Below are 24236 nucleotides of genomic sequence, written 5' to 3'. Positions count from 1 at the left end.
CACAACGAGTGGAGAGCACAGTTAGAGAAATAACTGAGCTAACAACTACCATGACATTGACAGTGAGAGAAAGAAATAAAATAATTCAAAGACAGGCAGGGGTAGGGGGGAGGGAAATGGGGAACAATTGTGGTGGGAACGTTACATTGGTGAATGTTGGTGTTCATTCAATAACTAAAACCCAATTTCCAACATATCTGTAACCATGGTACTTAAATAAAGAAAAAAATAAAAGGGGCCAGAGCGATAGAACAGTGGTAGGGCATTTGCCTTGCATGTGGCTGACCCAGGATGGACCTGTGTTCGATCAATAGCGTCCCATATGGTCCTCCAAGCCAGGAGCAATTTCTGAGCACAGTGCCAGGAGTAACCTGAGCATCACTGGGTGTGGCCCAAAAACAAAAAAAAAAAAAAGAGAAAAATTTGGGGAACACCTATTCCCTGGGCAAATGCAGAGTGTAAACTATCAATTCATTCTTTTCTGTTCAAAAATTTGAGAAAGGCTAGATAAGTTTTGTTCTGTAGTTCTGTAAATACAAATATGTGAGAACTCAGAGTGGCTTTTAATTTGCATAAACATAGTAAAAGTTCGGGAAATAAAAATAATAATATCCTGGGGTCCAGAAAGATAGGGGCCCGGAGATATAGCACAGCGGCGTTTGCCTTGCAAGCAGCCGATCCAGGACCAAAGGTGGTTGGTTCAAATCCCGATGTCCCATATGGTCCTCCGTGCCTGCCAGGAGCTATTTCTGAGCAGACAGCTAGGAGTAAACCCTGAGCACCGCTGGGTGTGGCCCAAAAACCAAAAAAAAAAAACAAAAACAGAAAGATAGCATGAAGGTAAGCGTTTGCCTTGCATGCAGAAGGTCGGTGGTTCGAATCCCGGCATCCCATATGGTCCCCTGAGCCTGCCAGGAGCGATTTCTGAGCATAGAGCCAGGAGTAATTCCTGAGTGCTGCTAGGTGTGACCCAAAAAACCTAAAATATATATATATTTTTCTCACCACTTTACTACTAAAAAATATATATATGTATGTGTATGTGTATATATATACATATACATATATATATATATGTTTTAGAAAATTCTCAAAGCAATCAGCTTTTTCCATATTGTTAGCTTATACATATCACACTTTTTTTTGGCTTTGGGCCACACCCAGTGATGCTCAGGAGTTACTCCTTGCTATGTGCTCAGAAATCACTCCTGGCTTGGGGGACCATGTGGGACGCCCAGGGGGAAAAACAGCTGTCTGTCCTAGGTTAGCGCATGCAAGGTAAATGCCCTACCACTTGCACAACTGCTCTGGTCGCTTATCACACATATTTCCATAACCCTGGATGAACAGGTCTGAAGTCAGGTTGCCACAAATAATTAATAAATTAAGTCCATCAGGAGAGAATCATGGAGTTGGTTGGCTTCTCCTCTTATGGTCCCTGTGTGCACCAAGCCAACCCTAAACCTTTTTGTTGTTGTTGTTGGTCCCAACCAGGAAAAGGGGGGTGTCTAGTGAGATCCAGGTGGACTTTTACAAGTCAATGGGTTTGCTGAAAAAAGGGAATTGGGCAAAAGCAGAGTGTAAACTAACAATAGGGCAAACAAAGGGCAATTATGTAGCTTATCTGATACTGTGTGGTGTTTGGTTCATCCACCCCATGTAGTTACTGTTCCCTGAGAAATAAGACCAAGCAGATATAATTACAAACATGCACATGTTTCTTCTCAGATATTGCTTCCTTTTAACAATCAACATATTGCAAGTACTGAGCTTGCACTTACATTTAAATAGATTTCCTTGCCTTCTTCTGTTCCAATTAAATAAAAGTTACGTCCATATTTAAAGTCTTTATCATAAACAACCAGAAGCTCATCTCCAGGATATTCCTAAAGAAATATAATAAGAGAATGTAAATGTTACATGGCTACTTTATTCAGAAACATATGCCAAAAGGATATACCACTAATCACTCTATCTTAAGAGATAACAAAAGTGCTCATCTGTAGCAATAATCTCAAAAAGAGTAAAGTATTCTAACAACTATCATAACAATAATAGAGAAATACAATCCCTGTCTTGAAGACAGGCAGAAGGTGGGTGGAGGTAGGAAATGGGGGGAAAGTTGCACTGATAAAGGGGAGTGTGCATTTTATGGCTGACTCAATTACAAACATGTTTGTAACCATTGTGCTTAAATAAAGGAATTAAAAAAATAAGTTCAAAATAAAAATATCTATTATTTTAAAGAATTAAAAACTCATAAAACAATGAGTCTAGGATGTTATACCATCAATTCTGTTTCTAACAAAAAAAATTATTAAAAATTCAGTCATGTGCTCTGTAGCATGCCTGGAATAAAATCAGGAGCAAAATCATTAATCAAGCACCGTAAAGCAGAATTAGGAACACAAAAGGAAAAACAGAACAGTCAGTAGGACACTTGGATTGCACACAGCTGACAGAATTCTATTCCTTGTGCCCCCCAGGGTCACCCTGCACCACCAAGAGTGATCCAGGAGTTAATCCAGAGGATTATGGGTATGGCCAAAAATTAAAAACAAAACAAAACAAAACACAATATTAGATTCCTAATCTAGTTAAAATTGACCAGAGTTTCTAGGTATAAAATTAGACATTGATAATTTTCTCTTCCTAGGGAATATCAAGTAGGAAGACTAGGAATCTAATTATAATTCTCCATTTCTCCATTAGATTCCTGCTTGATATTCCCTAGGAAGAGAAAAATATCAATGTCTAATTTTATACCTAGAAACTCTAGCCAATTTTAACTAGACTAGGAATCTAATATTGTGTTTTGTTTTGTTTTGTTTTTAATTTTTGGCCATATCCATAGTCCTCTGGATTAACTCCTGGATCACTTTTGGTGGTGCAGGGTGACCCTGTGGGGCACAAGGAATAGAATTCTGTCAGCTGTGTGCAATCCAAGTGCCCTACTGACTGTTCTGTCTTTCCTTTTGTGTTCTTAATTCTGCTTTACGGTGCTTGATTAATGTTCAAAGTAGCATATGACAGCACAGATATAATCCAAGTTTCCAGCATGCATAGCATGCACTCTAGCTCATTAAATTATCTCCCCAGATATAATGTTATATTTGAACACATTTCTTAATTAGATATGAGGGACTTTGAGAGGTAGAAATAAACTCTAGAGAGCAGAACTATATTTACCTGGATGACTTTTTTGAGTGGGTAGAAATCAGATACTGCAGCTCTATTTACAAAATCCGAAAAAATGTTTTCTTTCTTGATAAATTTATAAGGTTTTTCATCTGTGACATCTTCCTCAATTCGAATGCCAAATATTTCCTGGGTTTTGGAAGTTAACACTAAAGGATAAATATATGGGTAACCTGCAAAAGCCAAAATAATATTTGGAAACTTACATTATTAACAATAGGAAACATGACATTCTTTGTCTTAAATATTGCCTTTAAAATAATTATAAAACAACTGTTCTTATTTTTAAATTTAATATATGCATTGTATTTTAAATATAGAAAACTGGCAGTGTGGCTTAGTGTTAAAGTGTATGCCTTGTGTACATGAAATCTGGAAGAGAGAAAAAGAAAGAAGAAAGGGAGGGCTGGAGCAGTGCTAAGGCATTTGCCTTGCAAGTAGCTGACCTAGGACAGACCATGGTTCTATCCCCTGACATCTCATATGTTCCCCCAAGCCAGGAGTGATTTCTGGGCACATAGCCAGAAGTAACCCCTGGATGTCACTGGGTGTGGCCCACCCCCCCCCCGAAAAAAAAAGAAGAAAGGAGGAAATGAAAAGTAGGAAATGAAAGTTAAAAAGAGAAGAAAGGGGCCCAGAGAGATAGCATAGCGGCGTTTGCCTTGCAAGCAGCCGATCCAGGACCAAAGGTGGTTGGTTCGAATCCCGGTGTCCCATATGGTCCCCTGTGCCTGCCAGGAGCTATTTCTGAGAGTAACCCCTGAGCACCGCAGGGTGTGGCCCAAAAACGAGAGAGAGAGAGAGAGAGAGAGAGAGAGAGAGAGAGAGAGAGAGAGAGAGAGAGAGAGAGAGAGAGAGAGAGAGAGAGAGAGAGAGAGAGAGAGAGAGAGAGAGAGAGAGAGAGGAAAGAAGGAAGAAAGGAGAGACAGACAGACAGATAGAGAAAGTAAGAAAAAAACGAAATAAAGAGAAAGACAGAAAGAAAAGAGAAAAAGTCAGATTAAACAGAAAGAAGAAAAAAAGAAAAAGAAAGAAGGAAATGAAGGAAAGTTAAAAAGGAAGGAAAGAAGGAGGAATGCAGAGACAAAGACAAAGAGAGCAAGAAAGAATGAAATAAAGAGAAAGAAAAAAGAAAGTCAGAAAGATTAAACAGGATTAATTAAAATTAAATTAATTTAATCAATTAAATGATTAATTAAATTAATTAAAATGCTGCATCTCTAGAAAAACTTTCCCAGGAGTTTACTCTATTTCCTCCAAGTCATTGAATATAGTGATATATATTTTATATATCATATAGGGGCCTCCACAGCAGAGCTTAGGGGTAGGCTCTACTGACCTGATAGTGCTTAAAGCCAGCAATGAGGTGCTGCTGAGAATTAGAAATCCAGAAATCACTAGAGCAAAACCAAGTGATGCTGAATAGTGTTGAGGATTGACTCCAGGACTGTGAGTGTGCCCTCAGCAAATGCTATTTTTGGGCCACACCCGACGGTGCTCAGGGGTTACTCCTGGCTGTCTGCTCAGAAATAGCTCCTGGCAGGCACGGGGGGGGGGGGGGGGGGGGGTGTTGGGCATATGGGACACCGGTATTCGAACCAACCACCTTTGGTCCTGGACCTATTTTATTTTTTAAATATAAATTATTTTCTTTAAAATTAAAGACATTTAAAAATTAAAAATTAATTAAAATAATTAATTTAATTAAAACTAAAGAAAATTAAAGACCATATATCACAGTTGATAGTTAATTGTAATACATTTGTCTTCAGGAAGTGGGAGTGAAATTATTTTTTAATAAAAAGTAAATAAAAGAAAGAAAGGAAAAAGTGTAGCAGCAAGAAAAGTTGTGAAAAAATCATTGTATTTCATAATGAGGTCATTAGTCATTGTCAGAGATTTGGTAAGCTCTTGTTGGTAATTGATCATTCTGTTACTTCTTTTGTTTTTAAACAGTAGATAGATTCATATACACATCGAGTCCAAATTGATGTGTTCCTAAGAAGATGACTAATTTTTAAAAAATTGCAGCTGTGTGGTCCAGGAATACTAAGTAGTAATTTTGACACTGCTGCTTTTATTTGTGAATTTTGGCTGCCAGGATTTCCAGTAGTACCAGAAAATGGATGGAGAGCAGGAAGATGCTCAAACTCATTCCAAGAAAGTTCTGGATGTCATCCCACTCCATATGCACCTTATTAGTTACTCATTGGTTAAAAACATCTTTGAATGTAGTACCTTGGATTGGTGTTTAGACCATGAACTCTCCACCTCAGGATGTAGTCTGATTCTTATTAATAAATGTCCCAGATCTCAGGAAAACAATTTCTGGACTTCCGCGCTGAGCTTACTGCATCTTAGGAGTTGAAGGCTTATATCTTGGAACTCTTGAACCCATTTCACCCTCTTTAATGTGTGAATTATTTCCTGCATTGACGTTTACTTCCAGATCCACGTCCCTCCAATGTCCTCGCTTTAGAGCTTGAAGCCCAATTAACACTGAAATGTCAGCTCAAATGCCAGCATACCTGGAATTTTGGCCATATTGGTGTTTCTGCTGAGAGTCATCAAGAAATGGTATAGCAGGGCCATTGGCTAAACAGTGGTTATGGGTGATGGACGTAGCAGGTGTGGTGTAGGCAGGATGGGGGTTTAATCTGCCTTCTCCTTCCTAGATTCCCATCTTTTAGTTGCGTGGTCACATAATTTTTCATGACTTGGATTCTATGTCTTTCAAGAACTGAGTCTACAAAGCTGGCTGAATGCAGATGTGGAGACTTCATTTGTGGGCCTGACTTCCTCTACCACATTTTAAATTAATATTATTCCATATTACAATTTAGTCATTTGAAGTAAGCCTCACATTTATTTTTTTCCCTGTATCGCCATCTTTATTTTTTAATCAGAAAATATATTGGGAAAGTTTTACAAAAAATAATCAACAGAAACAAGGTTTCACAACTACTTTCCTTGCTACGTTTCTTGTTTATTATTTTCTCTAGCATGCTGATTTACTATAGAAATATCTAGTGTTCTTTTTTCATAGCCTATCTATGAAGAAAATTTTTACTCAGATCTTTCCATACTTTTTTTTTTTTTTTTTTTTTTTTTTGGTTTTTTGGGCCACACACGGTAACGCTCAGGGGTTACTCCTGGCTATGCGCACAGAAATTGCCTCTGGCTTGGGGGGACCATATGGGACGCCGGGGGATCCGTCCTATGCTAGCGCTCGCAAGGCAGACACCTTACCTCTAGCGCCACCTTCCCGGCCCCCTTCCCATACTTCTTTTACAAAATTAATAATTATATTTTATTCTACATGCTTACACTAGTGGTAATGTTGGGGGGGGATTTGGGGCCACATCTGGCCACACTCAGATCTTACTCCTGGCTCTGCACTCAGGAATCACTACTAGAGAGCTAAGGAAAGCTTATAGGATGTCGGGGATCAAACCTAGGTCAGCTGTGTGCAAAGAAATGTCCTACCTGCTGTGCTATCACTCCGAACTAATGCCCACCTTTCCAACCTTTGAAAGTAAAGACAAAGTGAAGCTGGGGATTTCTTTTCCCCATTCCAGTTCTCTAGTTCCAGAATAACTTCACAAGAGGAGGGAGGCAATTTTCTTGTTCCTTCTGTCTTTCTCCCAACTCACACCAAACTTTGGCAGCAACAAGCCCCGAGCCGGCCAGTGGAAAATTAGAACATTTCTGTTTTTCTTTTTTTTTTTTGTTTTGTTTTTGTTTTTGTTTTTGGGCCACACCCGGCGGTGCTCAGGGGTTACTCCTGGCTGTCTACTCAGAAATAGCTCCTGGCAGGCACGGGGGACTATATGGGACACCGGGATTCGAACCAACCACCTTTGGTCCTGGATCGCCTGCTTGCAAGGCAAATGCCGCTGTGCTATCTCTCCGGGCCCAACATTTCTGTTTTTCATCTATTTCTTTTTTAAGCCTTCTTCTAATTTTCTTATCTTTTTACTATTAGACTATCTCATTCCAGTCTCTTTTTCGTTTGTTTTAATTTTTTAAATTTAAAAAATTACAAGACTGCTATGGTTGCAAGACTGTTCATAATACAGGGTATTTTTTCACAAATAAAGTTGTTCATGATTGAGTTACAGTCAAACAATGTACAACAACTTTTACCAGTGCACACGTCCCACCACCAATGTCAAGTTTCATTCTTACTATCCCTAATGCCCTCTTCCCTCCAACCCATCCTCTCCCATCTGCCTCTGGAGCACGCATTTTACTTCACTAAAATTTGCCTATTCATAGATATACATGGAGACTAATATGCTGAGTAAAATGAGTCAGAAAGAGAGGGATAAACAGAATAATCTCACTCATCTATGGGATATAAGAAAAAATAAAGGAGTGTGGGGATGATATCAAGAGACACTTGTTGAAGAGGCATTCCTTGCTCCATTTTGTATTTCTTGCCTCTTTATCAAAGATTGTTTTTATACATTGGGCTCAGTTTGAGAACACTTATCTCTTCCATTGATCAGAAGGTATGTATTTGTATTGTATTTGTATTTGTATTGTATGCTGTTTTAATGACAATCGCTTTGTAGTACAATGTAAACTGGGGAAAAGTGACGCCTCCCAGCTTCTTTTCCCCAAGGATTGCTTTAGCTATTCATAGGCAATTATTGTTCCAAATGAATTTCAGAAGTGTTTTAACTCACTTTGTTGAAAATATCATGGGTATCTTTAGAGGGATTGCATGAAATATGTACAATTCTTTGCAAAATATTGCCATTTTAATTTTGTTAATATTCCCAATCCAGGAGCAGGGGCATATATTTCCATTTTTTTGTGTGTTTGTCTTCTTCTGCTTCTTGAAGCAGTGTTTTGTACTTTTCTTTGTATAGGTCCTATGCCCCTTTAGTTGGCTAAAGGCACTTGATTTTCTGAGGCACAATTGTTTTTTGTAAAATCTCCTTCTTTATTTCTCTATAAAAATGCCAAAGATTTTTGTGTATTAATTTTTTTTTTTGGGTTTTTGGGCCACACCCGTTTGACGCTCAGGGGTTACTCCTAGCTACGCGCTCAGAAATCACCCCTGGCTTGGGGTGACCATATGGGAACCCGGGGGATTTAATGGCGGTCTGTCCTACACTAGCGCTTGCAAGGCAGACACCTTACCTCTAGCGCCACCTTCCGGGCCCCGTGTATTAATTTTGTAATGTCACTTTACTCACAATCTATTGTTTCTAGAAGCTTTTTGGTAGTCTTTAGGATTTTCTAAATATAGTATCATGTCATCTGCTAACATTGAGAGCTGACTTCTTCCTTCGCTATCTGGATGCCCTTGATATCTTTTCTATGGCAAGTACTTCCAGTACTATGTGAATAAAAGTGGGGGCAACCTTGTCCTGTGTCAGATTTTAGAGGAAAGGCCTTTAGTTTTTCCCTATTAAGTATATTTGCCATGGACTGTGGTAAATGGCTTTGACTATATTGAGAAAAGTTCCTTCCATTCCCTCCTTGTTGAGTTTTTAATCATGAATGAGTGTTGGACCTTTTCAAATGCTTTCTTTGCAACTATTGATATGCTCATATAATTTTTATATTTCCGTTTGTTGGAATTGTGCATTACTTTGATTGACTTGTGTATGTTAAACCATTCTTGCATCTCTAGAATGAATCCTACTTAGTCAGAGTGAATGTACTTCTTGATGAGCCATTAAATTCTATTTGCTAGGGGGCTGGAGAGATAGCATGGAGGTAAGGAGTTTGTCTTTCATGCAGGAGGTCATTGGTTTGAATCTCGGCATCCCATATGGTCCCCTGTGCCTGCCAGGAATAACCCCTGAGCACTGCCGGGTGTGACCCAAAAACCACACACACACACACACACACACACACACACACGAATGAATTCTATTTGCTAGGATTTCCTTGAGGATCTTTGCATCTATTGTTCATCAAGGATTTTGGCCTGTAGTAGTAGTTTTTTTGTTTGTTTGTTTGTTTGTTTTTTGTTTTGTGACATCTCTGCTTTTGGTATTGGGGTGATGTTAGTTAGCTTCATACAAATTATTTGAGAGAGATAGCATGGAGGTAAGGCGTTTGCCTTTCATGCAGGAGGTCATCGGTTCGAATCCCGGCGTCCCATATGGTCCCTCCCGCTCTCGTGCCTGCCAGGAGCAATTTCTGAGCCTGGAGCCAGGAATAACCCCTGAGCACTGCCGGGTGTGACCCAAAAACAAAAAAAAAAAAACAAAAAAAAATTATTTGAGAGTGTTTCTATTTCTTCAGTTTCCTGGAAGTGACTAAAAAGGATTGGCAGTAGACCCTCTTGAAAAATTTGAAAGACTTCACTAGTGAAACCACCTGGGTCTGGGCTTTATTTTGGGGAATCCTTTTGATTAACATTCCAATTTCCCCAAAACTGATAGGTCTGTCAAATATGCATATAGGAAATGGTCAATAGGCAACTGTTTGCTTGATTCACTATAAATAATCCTTCAAAAAGGCACTGTTTCAGATCTTATGGAACTATCCTTTGCGTAGTTCCACGTATTGTGACAATATTCATGTTGCCTTTGAAAACCACTAGTCAGCGCTATGAGACTCCCTTTGAACTAGTGACAGAGATAGGACCATCCTTTAGTAAAGGCAAGCAGAAAGGCTTGAAATTTCCTATCATTTAAGAAGCTAGAAAGACAGTAAATGTATTCTGTATCACCTGCTCCTATAAAACCCCCTTCAATCTGGATGGTTTTTGTTGTTGTTGTTGTTGTTGTTGTTGGTTCTTTTTATGGGGGGAGGCAAACCTGGTGGCATTCAAGGATTACTTCTGGCTCTGCATTCAGGAATCCCCTCTTGGCACTCTTGGGGGTCATATGGGATGCCAGGGATTAAACCTGGTTCCATTCTGAGTTGGCCACATGCAAGGCAAACACCCTACCACAATGATATCTCTCCAGACACAATCTGGATGTTTTTATAAAGTTATCCTTCATTAGACTCCACAGTAATTTAGGATTCAAGATTCCTTTTTCTAGAAGTGAAACAGCAGAACATTTCTATCTAGCATAGATTGGCGATCAGGAATAACTGCAGGCAACAGGTAACTACTACAAAACTCTTATTGTCTAGTCATACTTAGTTTGAACAATTAAAAAATTAATTTGAACGAGGTCTAATGCTCCTACTAATGTTAACACTTCAGGTTAAGCCCCAAAGAGACATTTTTGTTATCAAAGCTTTGAGGTCTCTCTTAAAGACAGCACCTGAATACAATAATGAGACTAAGTGACTGGCAAATATTCAGTATGAATGAGAAATGCTGGTGTTCCTCAATACAGGCAGGTGTGGCCACCACTTCAAAAGCTAACAACAATACACACAAAAAAATAGGTAAGCCAACTCTAGTATACTTTTATGCTTCTACTTATTGCCTGTTACCTCTCCCCAAAGCCAAATGATAATCTTACCTGGATGGTCAGACCCTCCCACAGCTGGGAGGGGTCTGTGATTGGTAATTAAAGTGGCCTGGGAGAGGGGTGAAGGTGAGACTCAGCGGGGAGGCGAAGTAGGTAGAGAGGAGACATAGGAGAGACAGCATGGATGCAAAGGAGCAAGGAAGAAGCTGTTTAGCTTAGAAGCCCTGTGAGATAGGCACAAGGCAGTTAGGGCCTTATAATAAAACTTTATGACTCCTAAAACTGTGAATCTTTTCTTCACCGTCTCCCTGATACCTACAGACCCGCCTGGCCTTAGGGGCTCCAGGTGCTGGTCCGTGGAGAAAGACCTCATCATCCATCAATCCATACTAGGACTCTTTAATTAATCATTTATACAACAATTACCAATAGTGTCCATCTTATATATATGACAAAACACAAATCTTTATAAATCCCTACTCAGCCTTTTAGATCTTTTTCCTCTTAGTTCTTTGGATTCTAAGCATAAATCAGATGCACTAATGAATTTTAGAAGGAAAGTTTTAGCACAAAAAAATGTTTTTGGTAGAAGATTATTTGCCCTTTAAAAGTGGTAATAAAAAAAAGTTTGGCTGCCTAAGCTCTACATAGAAATTAGTGGAATTTTACCATGAGGTACAAATAAATGTTTTTAGTGAATTCGAAGTTTTGAAATATTATTCTTAAATTACGGACTTACAATAATTTATGAATAGAAAAAGGATCTCAGAATAATGCAATGTTAAATTTTTTTTTTAACATAGAGGTCAATTCTAGCAGAACTAGGCTCCCACAGCTGGTTGGTTCTTATGCTCATAATGTTTAGGAGCCAGAGGACTATACCAGTTGCAGGGCCTGGTGGAAAACATGTGATACTTGGGATTAAAATTCAAACCCTACACTGAGCAGGAATGTGTTCTAGTTATTTGGGCTGTCTCCCTCGCAGCAACGATGGACTTTAAAATTTATTTAAAATTCTTTCTTTGTGGGGCCGGGCGGTGGCGCTGGAGGTAAGGTGCCTGCCTTGCCTGCGCTAGCCTAGGACGGACCGCGGTTCAATCCCCCGGCATCCCATATGGTCCCCCAAGAAGCCAGGAGCAACTTCTGAGCGCATAGCCAGGAGTAACCCCTGAGCGTCACAGGGTGTGGCCCCCCCCAAAAATTCTTTCTTTGTATTTTTAAATTTTATATTTAAGCAATATGGTATGATTTTAATCCATGTACATTTTAATTAATCACTTCAATATTCTGTTTTTCCACTTGCTTATTACATATAAAGCATTATAAAATGGGACATTAATTCAGAATTATTTATTCACTTACCTTGACCTGCCATATTTTCTGGTTCTTCATCATCTTTAGCTAGAATAGAATAAAATTATGTCAAATTTATATATTTGAATCAAAGATATATTAATATACATCAATATATTGATTAATATATTAGCATCTATTAATAAATATTAAAATGTAAAACATAAATATATAAAATCTTAAGTCATTCTATGAATAATTAAAATAAAAGACCAAATAATTTTCCTTCATTCAGAATCTTCTGTCAGTTATCTTGCTATGGCAGCTAATTGCTAGTGCAATGAAGTAAAAAATAATAATGAATATTCACATTTTGAGTTTTTGACTATAAAAATACACACAGGATACATAAATCATATCATCTGGGCTACTGATATACTCACAAACTCTATAAAAATTCATTTCATGGAAAAACCTACCAGATGATGCTCTAGGTTTGTCCAATTTGGTCTTCTTTTGTTTAAGTGCACGCTTGGGTTTTTGACCTTTTGGAGCCATGGTTCTTATCTAAGCTGCAGGAAGAAGAGAATATCACTAATAAGTTCTGGTATATAATTTCAAGTAATATGCATTGTACTATCATTTAGTAAGCACAATTTTTGTTGGTAAGTATCTTTATTAAATAGATGTCTTGTATCCCAAAACATATTGTGCCAACAATATTAAAGATATTGTCTTTGCTATTCAAGGGGAGACACTTAATTGAAGTATAAGGGACGATCTGTCGGCAAAAAGTAAGATAGAGGACCCTGGTAGGCTCCTCGGAAGCTGCAACTCTCTGTGTATATGTAACCACTGGGTCTTCATATGAATTGTCAGAGAATACTTCTAAACTTTTTTTTTGGGGGGGGGGGTTGGGTCACACCCGGCAGTGCTCAGGGATTACTCCTAACTCTCCGCTCAGAAATCACTCCTGGCAGGTTCGGGGGACCATATGGGATGCCAGGATTTGAACCACTGTTCTTCTGCATGCAAGGCAAACGCCCCATGGTATCTCTCCGGCTCCCTAAATATTTTTAATATATAATTATCTTTATTTAAACACTGTGATTACAAACATGATTATAGTTGTATGATTACAGTCATGTAAAGAACACCCCCCTTCACCAGTGCAACATTCCCACCACCAATCTCCCAGATCTCCCTCCTCCCCACCCCCCTACTCGAGACAGACTTTCTACTTCGCTCATTCATTCACATTGTTATGATAGTTTTCAGTGTAGTCATCTCTCCAACTGCACTCATCACTCTATGTGATGAGCTTCATGTCATGAGCTGCATCTACCAGCCCTCATCTCTCTTGTCTCTGAGATACTGTTAAAAATGTCTTTCGGGCCGGGCGGTGGTGCTAGAGGTATGGTGCCTGCCTTGCCTGCGCTAGCCTTGGACGGACCACGGTTCGATCCCCCGGTGTCCCATATGGTCCCCCAAGCCAGGAGCAACTTCTGAGCGCATAGCTAGGAGTAACCCCTGAGCGTCAACAGGTGTGGCCCAAAAACCAAAAAAAAAAAAAAATGTCTTTCATTTTTCTTAAAGTCCATAGATGAGTGAAACCATTCTGCATCTTTCTCTCTCCCTCTGACTTACTTCACTCAGCATAATAGATTCCATGTACATCCATGTATAGGAAAATTTCATGACTTCATCTCTCCTGACAGCTGCATAATATTCCATTGTGTATATGTACCACAGTTTCTTTAGCCACTCATCTGTTGAAGGGCATCTTGGTTGTTTCCAGAGTCTGGCTATTGTAAATAGTGCTGCAATGAATATAGGAGTAAGGAAGGGATTTTTGTATTGTATTTTTGTGCTCCTCGGGTATATTCCTAGATGTGGTATAGCTGGATCGTATGGAAACTCCATTTCCAGTTTGTGAAGGAATCTTCATATTGCTTTCCATAAAGGTTGTACTAGAGGCCTTCCCACCAGCAGTGAAAAAGAGTTCCTTTCTCTCCACATCCTCGCCAGCACTGCTTGTTTTCCTTTTTTGTGATGTGTGCCAATCTCAGTGGTGTGAGGTGGTACCTCATAGTAGTTTTGATTTGCATCTCCCTGACGATTAGTGATGTTGAGCATCTTTTCATGTGCCTTTTGGCCATTTGCCTTTCTTCTTTTTCAAAGTGTCTGTTCATTTCTTCTCCCTATTTTTTTGATAGGGTTAGTTGTTTTTTTTCTTGTATAGTTCTGTCAGTACCTTGTAAATTTTATCTGATGAGTATTGGGTGAATAATTTCTCACACTCAGTGGGTGGCCTTTGTATTTTGGGCACTATTTCCTTTGAGATGCAGAAGCTTCTCAGCTTAATATAGTCCCATCTGTTTATTTCTGCTTCCACTTGTTTGGAAAGTGCTGTCTCCTCCTTAAAGATGCCTTTAGTCTCAATGTCCTGGAGTGTTTCACCTACATGTTGTTCTATATACCTTATAGTTTCAGATCTGGCACTGCACTCAGAAATCACTCCATTCTTGTCAGGTTCAGGGGACCATATGGTATGCCCGGGATTGAACTTGAGTTGGCTGTGTGCAAGGCAAAGCTCTACCTGCTGTGCTATTGCTCCAGCCCCCAGAAAATGTTTTCATAGAAAGCACTACTTTTCTTTGAAAATTAATTCCAGAATAAATTTTTGTACATATTTTTGTACATATCTATGTACCAAAGGACGTTTATTCTGCCTTTCCTATGAAAAGCAAAAAGGCTTTACAAAGTATTGAAAGGAGTAAATCTGAGCAAGCTTTCCATGTAAGTATTCAAGCCATGATGTTATGGGTCTGACTATAGAAACATCACCATCAAAGTATTCATGTCCTGGGTCCAAACTTAGCTTTCAAAAATTGTCTATGACTGAATTTTTATGATGCTTCTATGATACAAGAAGGCAACTATTGAAGATGAAGAGAAAATGACACAATTTATCATTCACATTATGCAGCTATTTGGTATGTTTCACTATGATTAGAAAGGTCTCATTTCTTTTGTTTTTGTTAATAGCTACCTAGCCAAGTGGTCATCACCATCTTTTTCTAAAGTATTCATAAGCATACCATGCTTGCCACCCATCTGTGTTTTTTAAGATACTAGAAAAATACATATAACTAACTCTTTTGTTTTATTTTGTTTTGTTTGGGGGGGTCACACCTGGCAGCACTCAGGGATTCCTCCTGGCTTTGCACTCTGAAATCACTCCTGGTAGGTGGGGAAAGGGGTGGTGGTGAATGGAGGATGCTGGAGATTGAGCCTAGATAAGCCACTTGCAAGGCAAACACCCTACCTGCTGTACTATCTCCCTAGTCCTAAGGATCCTAATATCTTTAACATCTGAGGAGGTTGGAAATTCACCAAGAACTGCTGCTACTTGATCTATTTCCATCAAAGCTCAAATTAAACTTTAACTTTCCCTTGGGCTCTTCAGTGACCTTCTGAGAGACACACATCTATGTTTCAGAGTTAACTGTCATGCACAGTGTCTCCCAATTTGTTACTACTCTTGTTCTCCTTTTTCTATCTCCTTTCTACCTTTTCCTGAGTTAGAGATTTCCAAATTTCAAATTTCACACTGTAAGAGAATGTTCTATCTTCATATTGTTATGTTTTCTGAATTCCAAATTTTCACCCCCATCATTTCCTCTGAGATCCAGTCCTTGAATTTATTCCCTTATAACAGGAGTACCTATTGTGTGCCATGAAACCCTTCAGAAGATTGCTAACACCCACGTATCAAATAAAAATTTGGGCTAATTTTATGGTGGTAGTTTGAAATTAGACTTTAGGTGGCAAATATAATGTAGCATCTACAGATTTTGACTTATAAGCTATAAAACTGAAACCTATTAATGTACATTATATAATCAGTGCTACTTTGACAAAAATGTCTTTTAAAACCATAAGTAGAAAGATTATATTTGGGCCTGGAGATATAGCACAGCGGTGTTTGCCTTGCAAGCAGCCGATCCAGAACCTAAGGTGGTTGGTTCAAATCCCGGTGTCCCATATGGTCCCCCGTGCCTGCCAGGAGCTTATTTCTGAGCAGACAGCCAGGAATAACCCCTGAGCACCGCCGGGTGTGACCCAAAAACAAAAACAAAAACAAAAAAAGATTATATTTAAAGTTATCAAAATAGTTTTAAATTGAAAAATCCATGTAAATAAAAGGAGTTAGTAGTAATTCTAGTACTTACTTAATTTTGAAGAATTTAAGCATAATCTCTATACCTATAATGTAATATGAAGAACTGTAATTTCTTTTGGTGACAGTCATAGGACTTGTTAATATAATTGTGGCTTCAACACTGATTATTATTTTCTCTCCACAAATTGCATACCCCTATGCTGCACACTTAACTTCTCTTGTTGCCTTGCACCAACCCGAACACTAAATAACCTAAACAACCTGAATCCCAAGGGCCAACTTCAGAGTTTACTTTCTAAGAAGCATATTTCAGGGGACCAGGGATATGACTTGTCTGTGAGGCCTTTATTCAAATCCCAGCACTTTTGCAAAAAAAAAAAAAAAAAAAGAGTGAATAAATAAAATAGATTTTTGGCATGTCACACTCAAATATATTAGAAACTATAACGTAGATTCCTTTTGTCCACCGTGGCAATTTCTTTCTCCAGTAGTGTAAAAACAAAAATATGAAAAAATGTTTCCTGGACAAGGCGTGATTCTGCAGATCAAAACAAGACTTTAACTCTGCTATTGAAAAATGACCATGAAGCACTGATCAGTGGGAGCGAAGCAAAATAAATTTTAATTTATTTCTCAGCATCACAGTCTGACTTACCACATCTACCTTTCCTAGATTCCCTCCCAGGATCAAACTAGGTCAGTCAAGTGCAAGGCAAAAGCTTTATTAACTGTACTATCACCCTGACCCGAATCTTTTAATTCTTAAGGTTATATGGCACCATGACCTCTCACTAGAGTGGTAACCTCCCTGATCTTCTCTCTAGGGTGGAAATAATCTTGCTCTCCATTTGAAAGGCTGCAAATATAGTTGATTATGCCAGCTCCTTACAAAGATAGACAGCCTATATTCAGCTGCTTGACAGATTGCTATGAACTATGATGAGCTTTCAGCATATTCTATTGGGGAGAGAATGGTTGATTAATGATTAGAAAACAACAGTAACTAAAGGAATAAGAGGCCTTATTTCTCAAGAGTCTCTGCCCTCCATCTTCACACGATCAGAGATCATCTCCCTACTTGTAATTTAGCCTCCATACACACAAATGACTAGAATTATAATTTTTTATATTCATTTTACATCCATTCACTTGCCCACTCATCCATTTATTGAACTACTATATAGGAATATGGCAAGCCATGGGGATACACAATTTGCTAACAAAATGATACCTGCTCAAAGCACCAAGTGTCATTAACTGTTTTCATTGCTATTTTTGTCTTCTTTACTAGGAAATTAGGAAAAGCTTTGCACTTTTTTTGGGTAGTTTCCACTGCGAATATTTCAACTGCTCTCTAAAGAGAAAAATTTTGAATTGTTTTCCAAGACTCTCCTTTTCCATTCAAAGATTCCCTTACCTGATACTGTCAAACTGAAAGAAATAAGAAACTTCTTTGACGTAAACCTTGGGGAAAGCTCCTTCGGCGGCAGAAAATTGGAGTTTGAATCTTCCTGGGAAAAACAAAACTTGTGAGTTCAAGCCACAGCTCCCTGCAAGCTGTTGCTAGGACGCCTGTGTTGTCAAGAGAAGAAAAGGAACTCCTGCTGAGATTGACAAGTACCTTCACCAATATAATGTCCATTTCCTCATGGTCGTCTTCAAAGGAATCTTATGATTGGGTGAGAGGATGCTGACGTCACTCACCGAGAAATCAGGCTGTGTCCTGTAGTTTTCTAAGAGCAAGTTGTGAAATTTAGGATTTTTCAAGAAGGTGGCCTGCCTGATGACACTGCGAAGGGACAGACTCCTTCAGTGCTTCACTCTAAATTCAGCAGTACCGAAAGGAGAAACCTCTTAGAGCCTAGTCACTAGCAACTGGGAGTGGAAGTTGCTGAATTGTTTCTGGGCTTAGAATTTCTCTTATCTCCCTGATGCTCTCAGGAAGGGTGAGAGGGACACTGCTGACCTTGGTGGGGGGAAATGCACTAGTGAAGGTTGTTATACATGACATGATTGTAACTCAATCATGAACATCTTTATTTGTGTGCGTGGGATGTTTAAATAAAAAAATATATTTTTAAAAAAGTCCCTTATTTTAGCTGTCCTGCTCAATGAGGCTGTTATCATAGCCTGTGGTGTCTGGATTGGGTGTCCTGGGCTTCTCAGTGCGGCCTTATCTTTTTGCCAAAATAACTTTGCCATTAAGGTTTAGGATCAAGTCAGAGTTATGAGTTACAAAGGGGAAAAGATCTTGCCGCCCCAGAGTAACTCCCGCTGTTCATTTTATCTGTTACTGTGGGTCATATGGGATAAACACTGGGAAGTTTAGCTCTCTGAACAATTTCCCTCTCACTTAAAAAATAATCATAACTGCCTATATTGTAAGACAGTAGAATTTAATAAAGTAATGTAATCAAATGCTGTCATTGGTCTAAACTTTTTTTATATTTATTGTAAATTAAAATACCTAATTGAGATTCATAGCACACCCGAGACCTAGAATCCAAAGTAAGATAGTCTTGATATGGGGTTTGAAAGATTATGTAGGTTCTTGAAATTCTCTGACAAATTTTTGTTCATAAAATACAAGTTAATTTTACTAAAAAAAAAAACCATTAAAAATACAAACAAGCAAAAAAACAAAAACTCCAGGGACAGATTTGGCACTGAGACAACTTTGGCACTGAGATAACCTTTCCCAGCCCTTTCTCTCCTTTTTTACTGGAAGATTCACTTTCCCCTGGGCTTAGTTCTGAATCTTCTCACAATTCAGCATTCCTCCTGTGACATCTGATCTATTCTGTTTTGCTTCAGTGATCAATCTAGATTTGTCAATGACTTCCATTCTGTACTTTTGGCCTTACAAAAGTGAATAAATTAATTAATTACTGTACCCAGCACCACAATGTAATAGAGTCAATTCAGCCTGGGAGCCAGAGAGATGGTACATGGGTTAAGTGACTTTCTTTTTATGTGATCAACCTCTTTGATAGCCTTCAGAAAATTTTTCTTCGTTATTTTCCACCTTAGGTAAGAATATCACTATTTATCCATTTGTCAAGAAATCTGGTAGAAATTTTTCCTTCTTTATTTTCTTTCTTTCTTTATTAATTAAAATTGCCATAATTTTCTCAGATGTTTAGTCCTGGAATCAAAATGCTTAAATAACCTGACATGAAATTCCATATAAATAGGTTTCTGAAAGAACCCTGAAAAATCAAATAGGTTTCTGAAAGAACCCTGAAAAATCGGAAGATAATGCATTGTTTATCAAACTTCATTTCCTAAACCACTCCCTAGTTCAGACCACATTTTAGTCTAGTTGTTCTCAACTGAACCCTTTAGAAGTAAGGTTATGAGGAAACAATTTATTTCCACACACAGAGCAAGTCTTAAGGGCCAGAGTGATAGCACAGCGGTAGGGCATTTGCCTTGCATGTGGCCAATCTGAGTCTGACCCAAGTACAATCCCCAGCATCCCATATGGTCCCCGGAGTCTTGCAGGAGTGATTTCTAAGTTCAGAGCCAGGAATAACATCTGAGAGCTGCCAGGTGTGGCCCCAAAATAAAAACAAAAGAAGTAAGAGAATGAAGCCCTTGAATCTGGGAGTTGATGGTAAATGGTCAACACTTCTGCATGGAGCCAGATAGCCATGATAGCACAGCTGTAAGGAATGTCACATGGTCCCGAGAACCTGTCAAGAGCAACTTCTGAGTGCAGAGCCAGGAGTAACCCCTGAGAGCCACTGGGTGTGCCCCTTTCAAAAAACAAAAACAAAAACAAAAAAAACTAAAAAGACTTCAAATAAGATGCTTGTTTTATATTAAAACTCATGGGATTTTTACATTCAGATCTATAATGTATCTTCCCCATTTTAAAAGAATGCTTGAAATCTTTTTACATCATTGTGTCAGTATCTTAGGAATATTGGAAAAATTTCTTGAAATACTATTAAATTTGAAATAAATTTGAATAAACAACAACAACAACAACAAAAACCCCAAGAAACTATGCAAAACTCTTGCCTTGGTTTTCTTTTTTTTCTTTTCAGTATAGGGCATTGAACTCAGGTCTCATGCATCTTACCACTGAACCTCATCAACAGCCTATGCAGAACCCTTGAAGACTATTCTCTGTGCCAGGCACTGTATAAGTAGCATCTTTTCATCCCACTGCCACACCTTCAACCTTTACTTCAACCTATAGTGCCCTTCTTTATTTTCATTACTCAGTAAACTAATGTTTTTTTTTTCAAGATCCAACTTATATATCACCTCTGTGAAACCCTCTAGACACGCAACAGAATTATTATTATTTTTTTTTTTGTTTTACCATTGTAGCACACATATTTTTCTCTAAAGGCTTAAAAGGGGAGGTATAAGGGGCTGGAGAGATAGCATGGAGGTAAGGTGTTTGCCTTGCATCCAGAAGGACAGTAGTTTGAATCCCGGCATCCCATATGGTCCCCGTGCCTGCCAAGAGCAATTTCTGAGCGTAGAGCCAGGAGTAACCCCTGAGCACCACTGAGTGTGACCCAAAAACCAAAAACCAAAAACCAAAAAAAAAAAAGAGGAATAATAATATCCTTCCCTATGAACTCAAGCAAAGATGTCTTATTCATTTATTAATTCCATTGGTTTGGCCAGTATCTAACTTAAATATTTAATGAAATGCATGTTGAATCACATGATTTTAACTATGCTTGAGATCAGATCGAAGAAGCTCTCTAATAGTCTTCTTTGTATTCTTCCAAAAAAATTTCCTTTTCTTACGAAAAGAAACCATAACTCTTTGTAGGAGGGATTTAAGGAAATAGCAAATGTGATTTAGATGAGATGCCCAGCTTTTTTTTTTTTAGAGACACTCCAAGTGGATGTCCCTTTGGAAGGATGAGTCATATGTCACAGTATGAAGAAAGGAAGACACTAAATGGAAAATGTTTAGCAATATCTTCCTGTTATAAATTCATGATTGATGGAACAACTCTGTTTTCATGGGACTGGTCAGAAATGAGATATTACCATCACATCTAGCTGACACTTCAATGTTTTGCCAAAAAAATGCAAAATTAAATTAACCTGAAACTTTTAAAAGTTTAAAAGTTAGTTTTGAATGAAAAATTACTAGTTGAGTTAAAATGTATTGAGTCAGAAATAGAACTAGAAATACTTTAAGGGCATATTTATAAGTTTTACATTGGGTTTATGGAATGGGAATCTGATAAACGTGGCATTTTACTAAGTGTGTTTTGCAAAGAGGGCCCCAGGCAAGTTGTGTCCAGAGGTACTAGGGCATGGGGTTCAGTTCCTAGTCTGATAATGCAGTGCTTCTCTGGATGTGGTGACTGGGTCAATGAGACTACCCGAGCTGTGGTTGGGTTTTCCAGCACTATACCTAGAGGTATTTAGTGGGATAGTGGAATATCAGAGTTTTAACTTTAGTACCAGAGCATGCAAAGCTATCAGATCCGTGGACTCTGAGAATTTTACATTCTTTTGGGGGGCCATAACTGTGATAGGAGATACTCCTGGTATGGTGCTCGGGAGCTTGTTCTAAGTGATGCAGGGGGCTATATGATATTGGAGATTGAACTCAAGCCTCCCATGTGCAAAGCATATGCTCTAGTCCTTTGAGACATTTCCAAGGACACCCCTGCATCAATTTAGATGCCAGTATTTAAGAACCTCAGATAGAAATCTTTATGCCTTTTGTTTGTCTGCTTAATTATGTCCAGAGTGAAAGGAGAAAGGAAGGAAAGGAAGTTTCCTGGTTTGGGAACTTTAACTTTTGGAATCCCGAAATGCTTCTAAATATTTGAGGAAAGCAGTACACAGTTGTTTGAAGAAGTAAGAAATATCCTAGAAGTGTACTCTATGTCAGAAATGAACTAATAGGGACAAGGGGGGTTTTGGGGGGAAGCTTGACTGTAGACTGCATACTTTGTATATGAATTATGAATTTGACTAAAAGTAATAAAAACCAATAATTAATTGGTAGTAACATATGAAAATATGTCTAGAGTGAAAAATGTGACCTTACCATTTAGTATATCAATTAGAAGTTTTTATTAAAAGAAATGCTCTTATCCCTCATTCCAGCCCAGTTTTAATATTTAAATTTTGAACAATTCAATATGCTTCCTACTGGTTGCTTAACTGGTTAAACTGTATTTAATAAATAATTTCAAATGAATATATATAAAATATATATATACATATATATATGTATATGTTTTGGATTCATATGATGGTACTTAGAGCTTACTTTTGGTTCTGAGCCTAGAGATTATTCCTGGATGGGCTCAGGGACCATATGGGGTACCAGGAATAAAATCTAGTCACATGCAAAGCAAGATCCTTCCCCACTATACTATATATCTAGTCCCCAAGGTATACATTTTAATGGAAATTAGTTTTTACTATTTACACTAGATCTAGTATTTCAAATAATATTAACATATGGGCCAGAGAGATAACTTAACAGACTGGAGAGTATACTTGATATGCAGGAGGGTCAGATTCAATCATCACAACACTGCTAGGAGCAACCCCTAAGCTGAGTCAGTAGTTATCCATGAGTACCACTGGATGTACTTCCCAAGAATATTAAAGTGGTATTAATAAAAATGGCTATCAAATTATTAGACTAAGTGTCTGCAAATCTTAATCTGGTTTTCCCTTTCACTGCTCTTAAAAAATTTATTTTTTTCTTTTGGGTCATATCTAATGACGCTCAGGGATTACTGCTCAGATATTTCTCCTGGAAATGCTTGGGAACTATATGGGATGCCAGGAATTGAACCTGGGTAGACCAAAATCAAAGCAAACTTCCTACCTGCTGCTGTACTATATCTCTGGTCTTGATCCCCACACACAACTCAAATATTGCGTCTAAAATGGACTGTATGGTATCTCAAATCTTGCACATGTTCAATAATTATTGAATTAGAATTAAATTTTTTTGAAATAGAAACATGTTTTTATTTGGAAATTCTGAGGAAAGATAGTGTGAGGATAAGAAAGGGAAAGAATAACATGCTCAAGAGAGAATTCAGGCTTCTCAAAGGTGGAGAGAGCCCTGGTACACAATCAGCATGAAAATACATATCTCAAAAGGGCAAATGCATATGAGGTGCATGTGGGCACATGAGCATGGGTTCAGGGAGTACTTGTGCACAGAATTCATCTTAAACTCTGTGAAAATAAATTTATAAACATTGCCTCTGACCTTTAGTGAAATTGAAGGTAGATTTAAATATTCAAGTGTCTACAAATTTTCCCATTGGTATCTACTGCAGAATTAAACAATGTGGTCCTCAGATCAGCATTCATCAGAAAATATTTTCTACTAGTGCTTGAAATCTTTGCTACCCATTTGCAACTATTAAAACACTAGAAAATATAGTTAACATGATTGGGCGGAACTCAAATAATGCAAAAATTGGTTGTCATAGTAATATTAATAATACTACATAGACACATTTGAATTGTCAATGTAGTAGGGTCTTGTCTGCCTTCTGAAAATTGTTTCTTAAATTACCACCCATATATGTCAGCATAATGTGTTTTATGTATTACATATTTATATATAAGAAATGTAAATAATGTGAATGATGATATAAATGTCCCTAAATAAAAATTTACATATATAAATGTATACAAACTCTCAAATGTTTTTTATTTGTAATTACTAGCCAGAAAAGTTAAGAAAATCAATATGAGGGCCCGGAGATATAGCACAGCGATGTTTGCCTTGCAAGCAGCCGATCCAGGACTAAAGGTGGTTGGTTCGAATCCCGGTGTCCCATATGGTCCCCTGTGCCTGCCAGGAGCTATTTCTGATCAGACAGCCAGGAGTAACCCCTGAGCACTGCCGGGTGTGGCCCAAAAACAAAAACAAAAAAACAAAACAAAACAAAAAAAGAAAATCAATATGAAAAAATAAGAAAGCTGCTTAGAATTTTTTATACTTTTTTAAATACTTTATTAAATTCAGAGAAAATCATTGTATTAATACTTGTTTTCTATTTAAGAAGTGCACTTCCTTTCCATATTTTAAAATTTAGTTTCCAAGGTTGTCATTTACCCAAGTTCTAGTGTGCTTCTCATGCATGAATAAATGAATGAATAAATGAATTCTTTTAGTTGAATCAACATGGTTA

General features: G+C 38.0%; 2 protein-coding genes across 2 annotated transcripts in view; both read right to left on the bottom strand.

The window, feature by feature from the left end:
• DNAI3 (dynein axonemal intermediate chain 3) overlaps positions 1–12446 on the bottom strand; it is a 78915-nt gene extending 66469 nt beyond the window's left edge. Inside the window, exons 1-6 of the mRNA XM_049772548.1 lie at positions 12368–12446; positions 11958–11996; positions 5550–5679; positions 4538–4595; positions 3190–3399; positions 1782–1886 (exon numbers count right to left, since the gene is read on the bottom strand). Of these exons, the coding sequence (XP_049628505.1) occupies positions 1782–1886; positions 3190–3399; positions 4538–4595; positions 5550–5679; positions 11958–11996; positions 12368–12446 (621 nt within the window). The remainder of the gene's footprint in view (positions 1–1781; positions 1887–3189; positions 3400–4537; positions 4596–5549; positions 5680–11957; positions 11997–12367) is intronic.
• RPF1 (ribosome production factor 1 homolog) overlaps positions 1–24236 on the bottom strand; it is a 1036037-nt gene that overhangs the window by 489758 nt on the left and 522043 nt on the right. The window lies entirely within an intron of this gene.

The sequence above is a fragment of the Suncus etruscus genome, chromosome 4, assembly GCF_024139225.1.
Source record: "Suncus etruscus isolate mSunEtr1 chromosome 4, mSunEtr1.pri.cur, whole genome shotgun sequence".
NCBI classification, from domain to species: domain Eukaryota; kingdom Metazoa; phylum Chordata; class Mammalia; order Eulipotyphla; family Soricidae; genus Suncus; species Suncus etruscus.
This window is presented reverse-complemented; position numbering and strand designations above follow the sequence as displayed.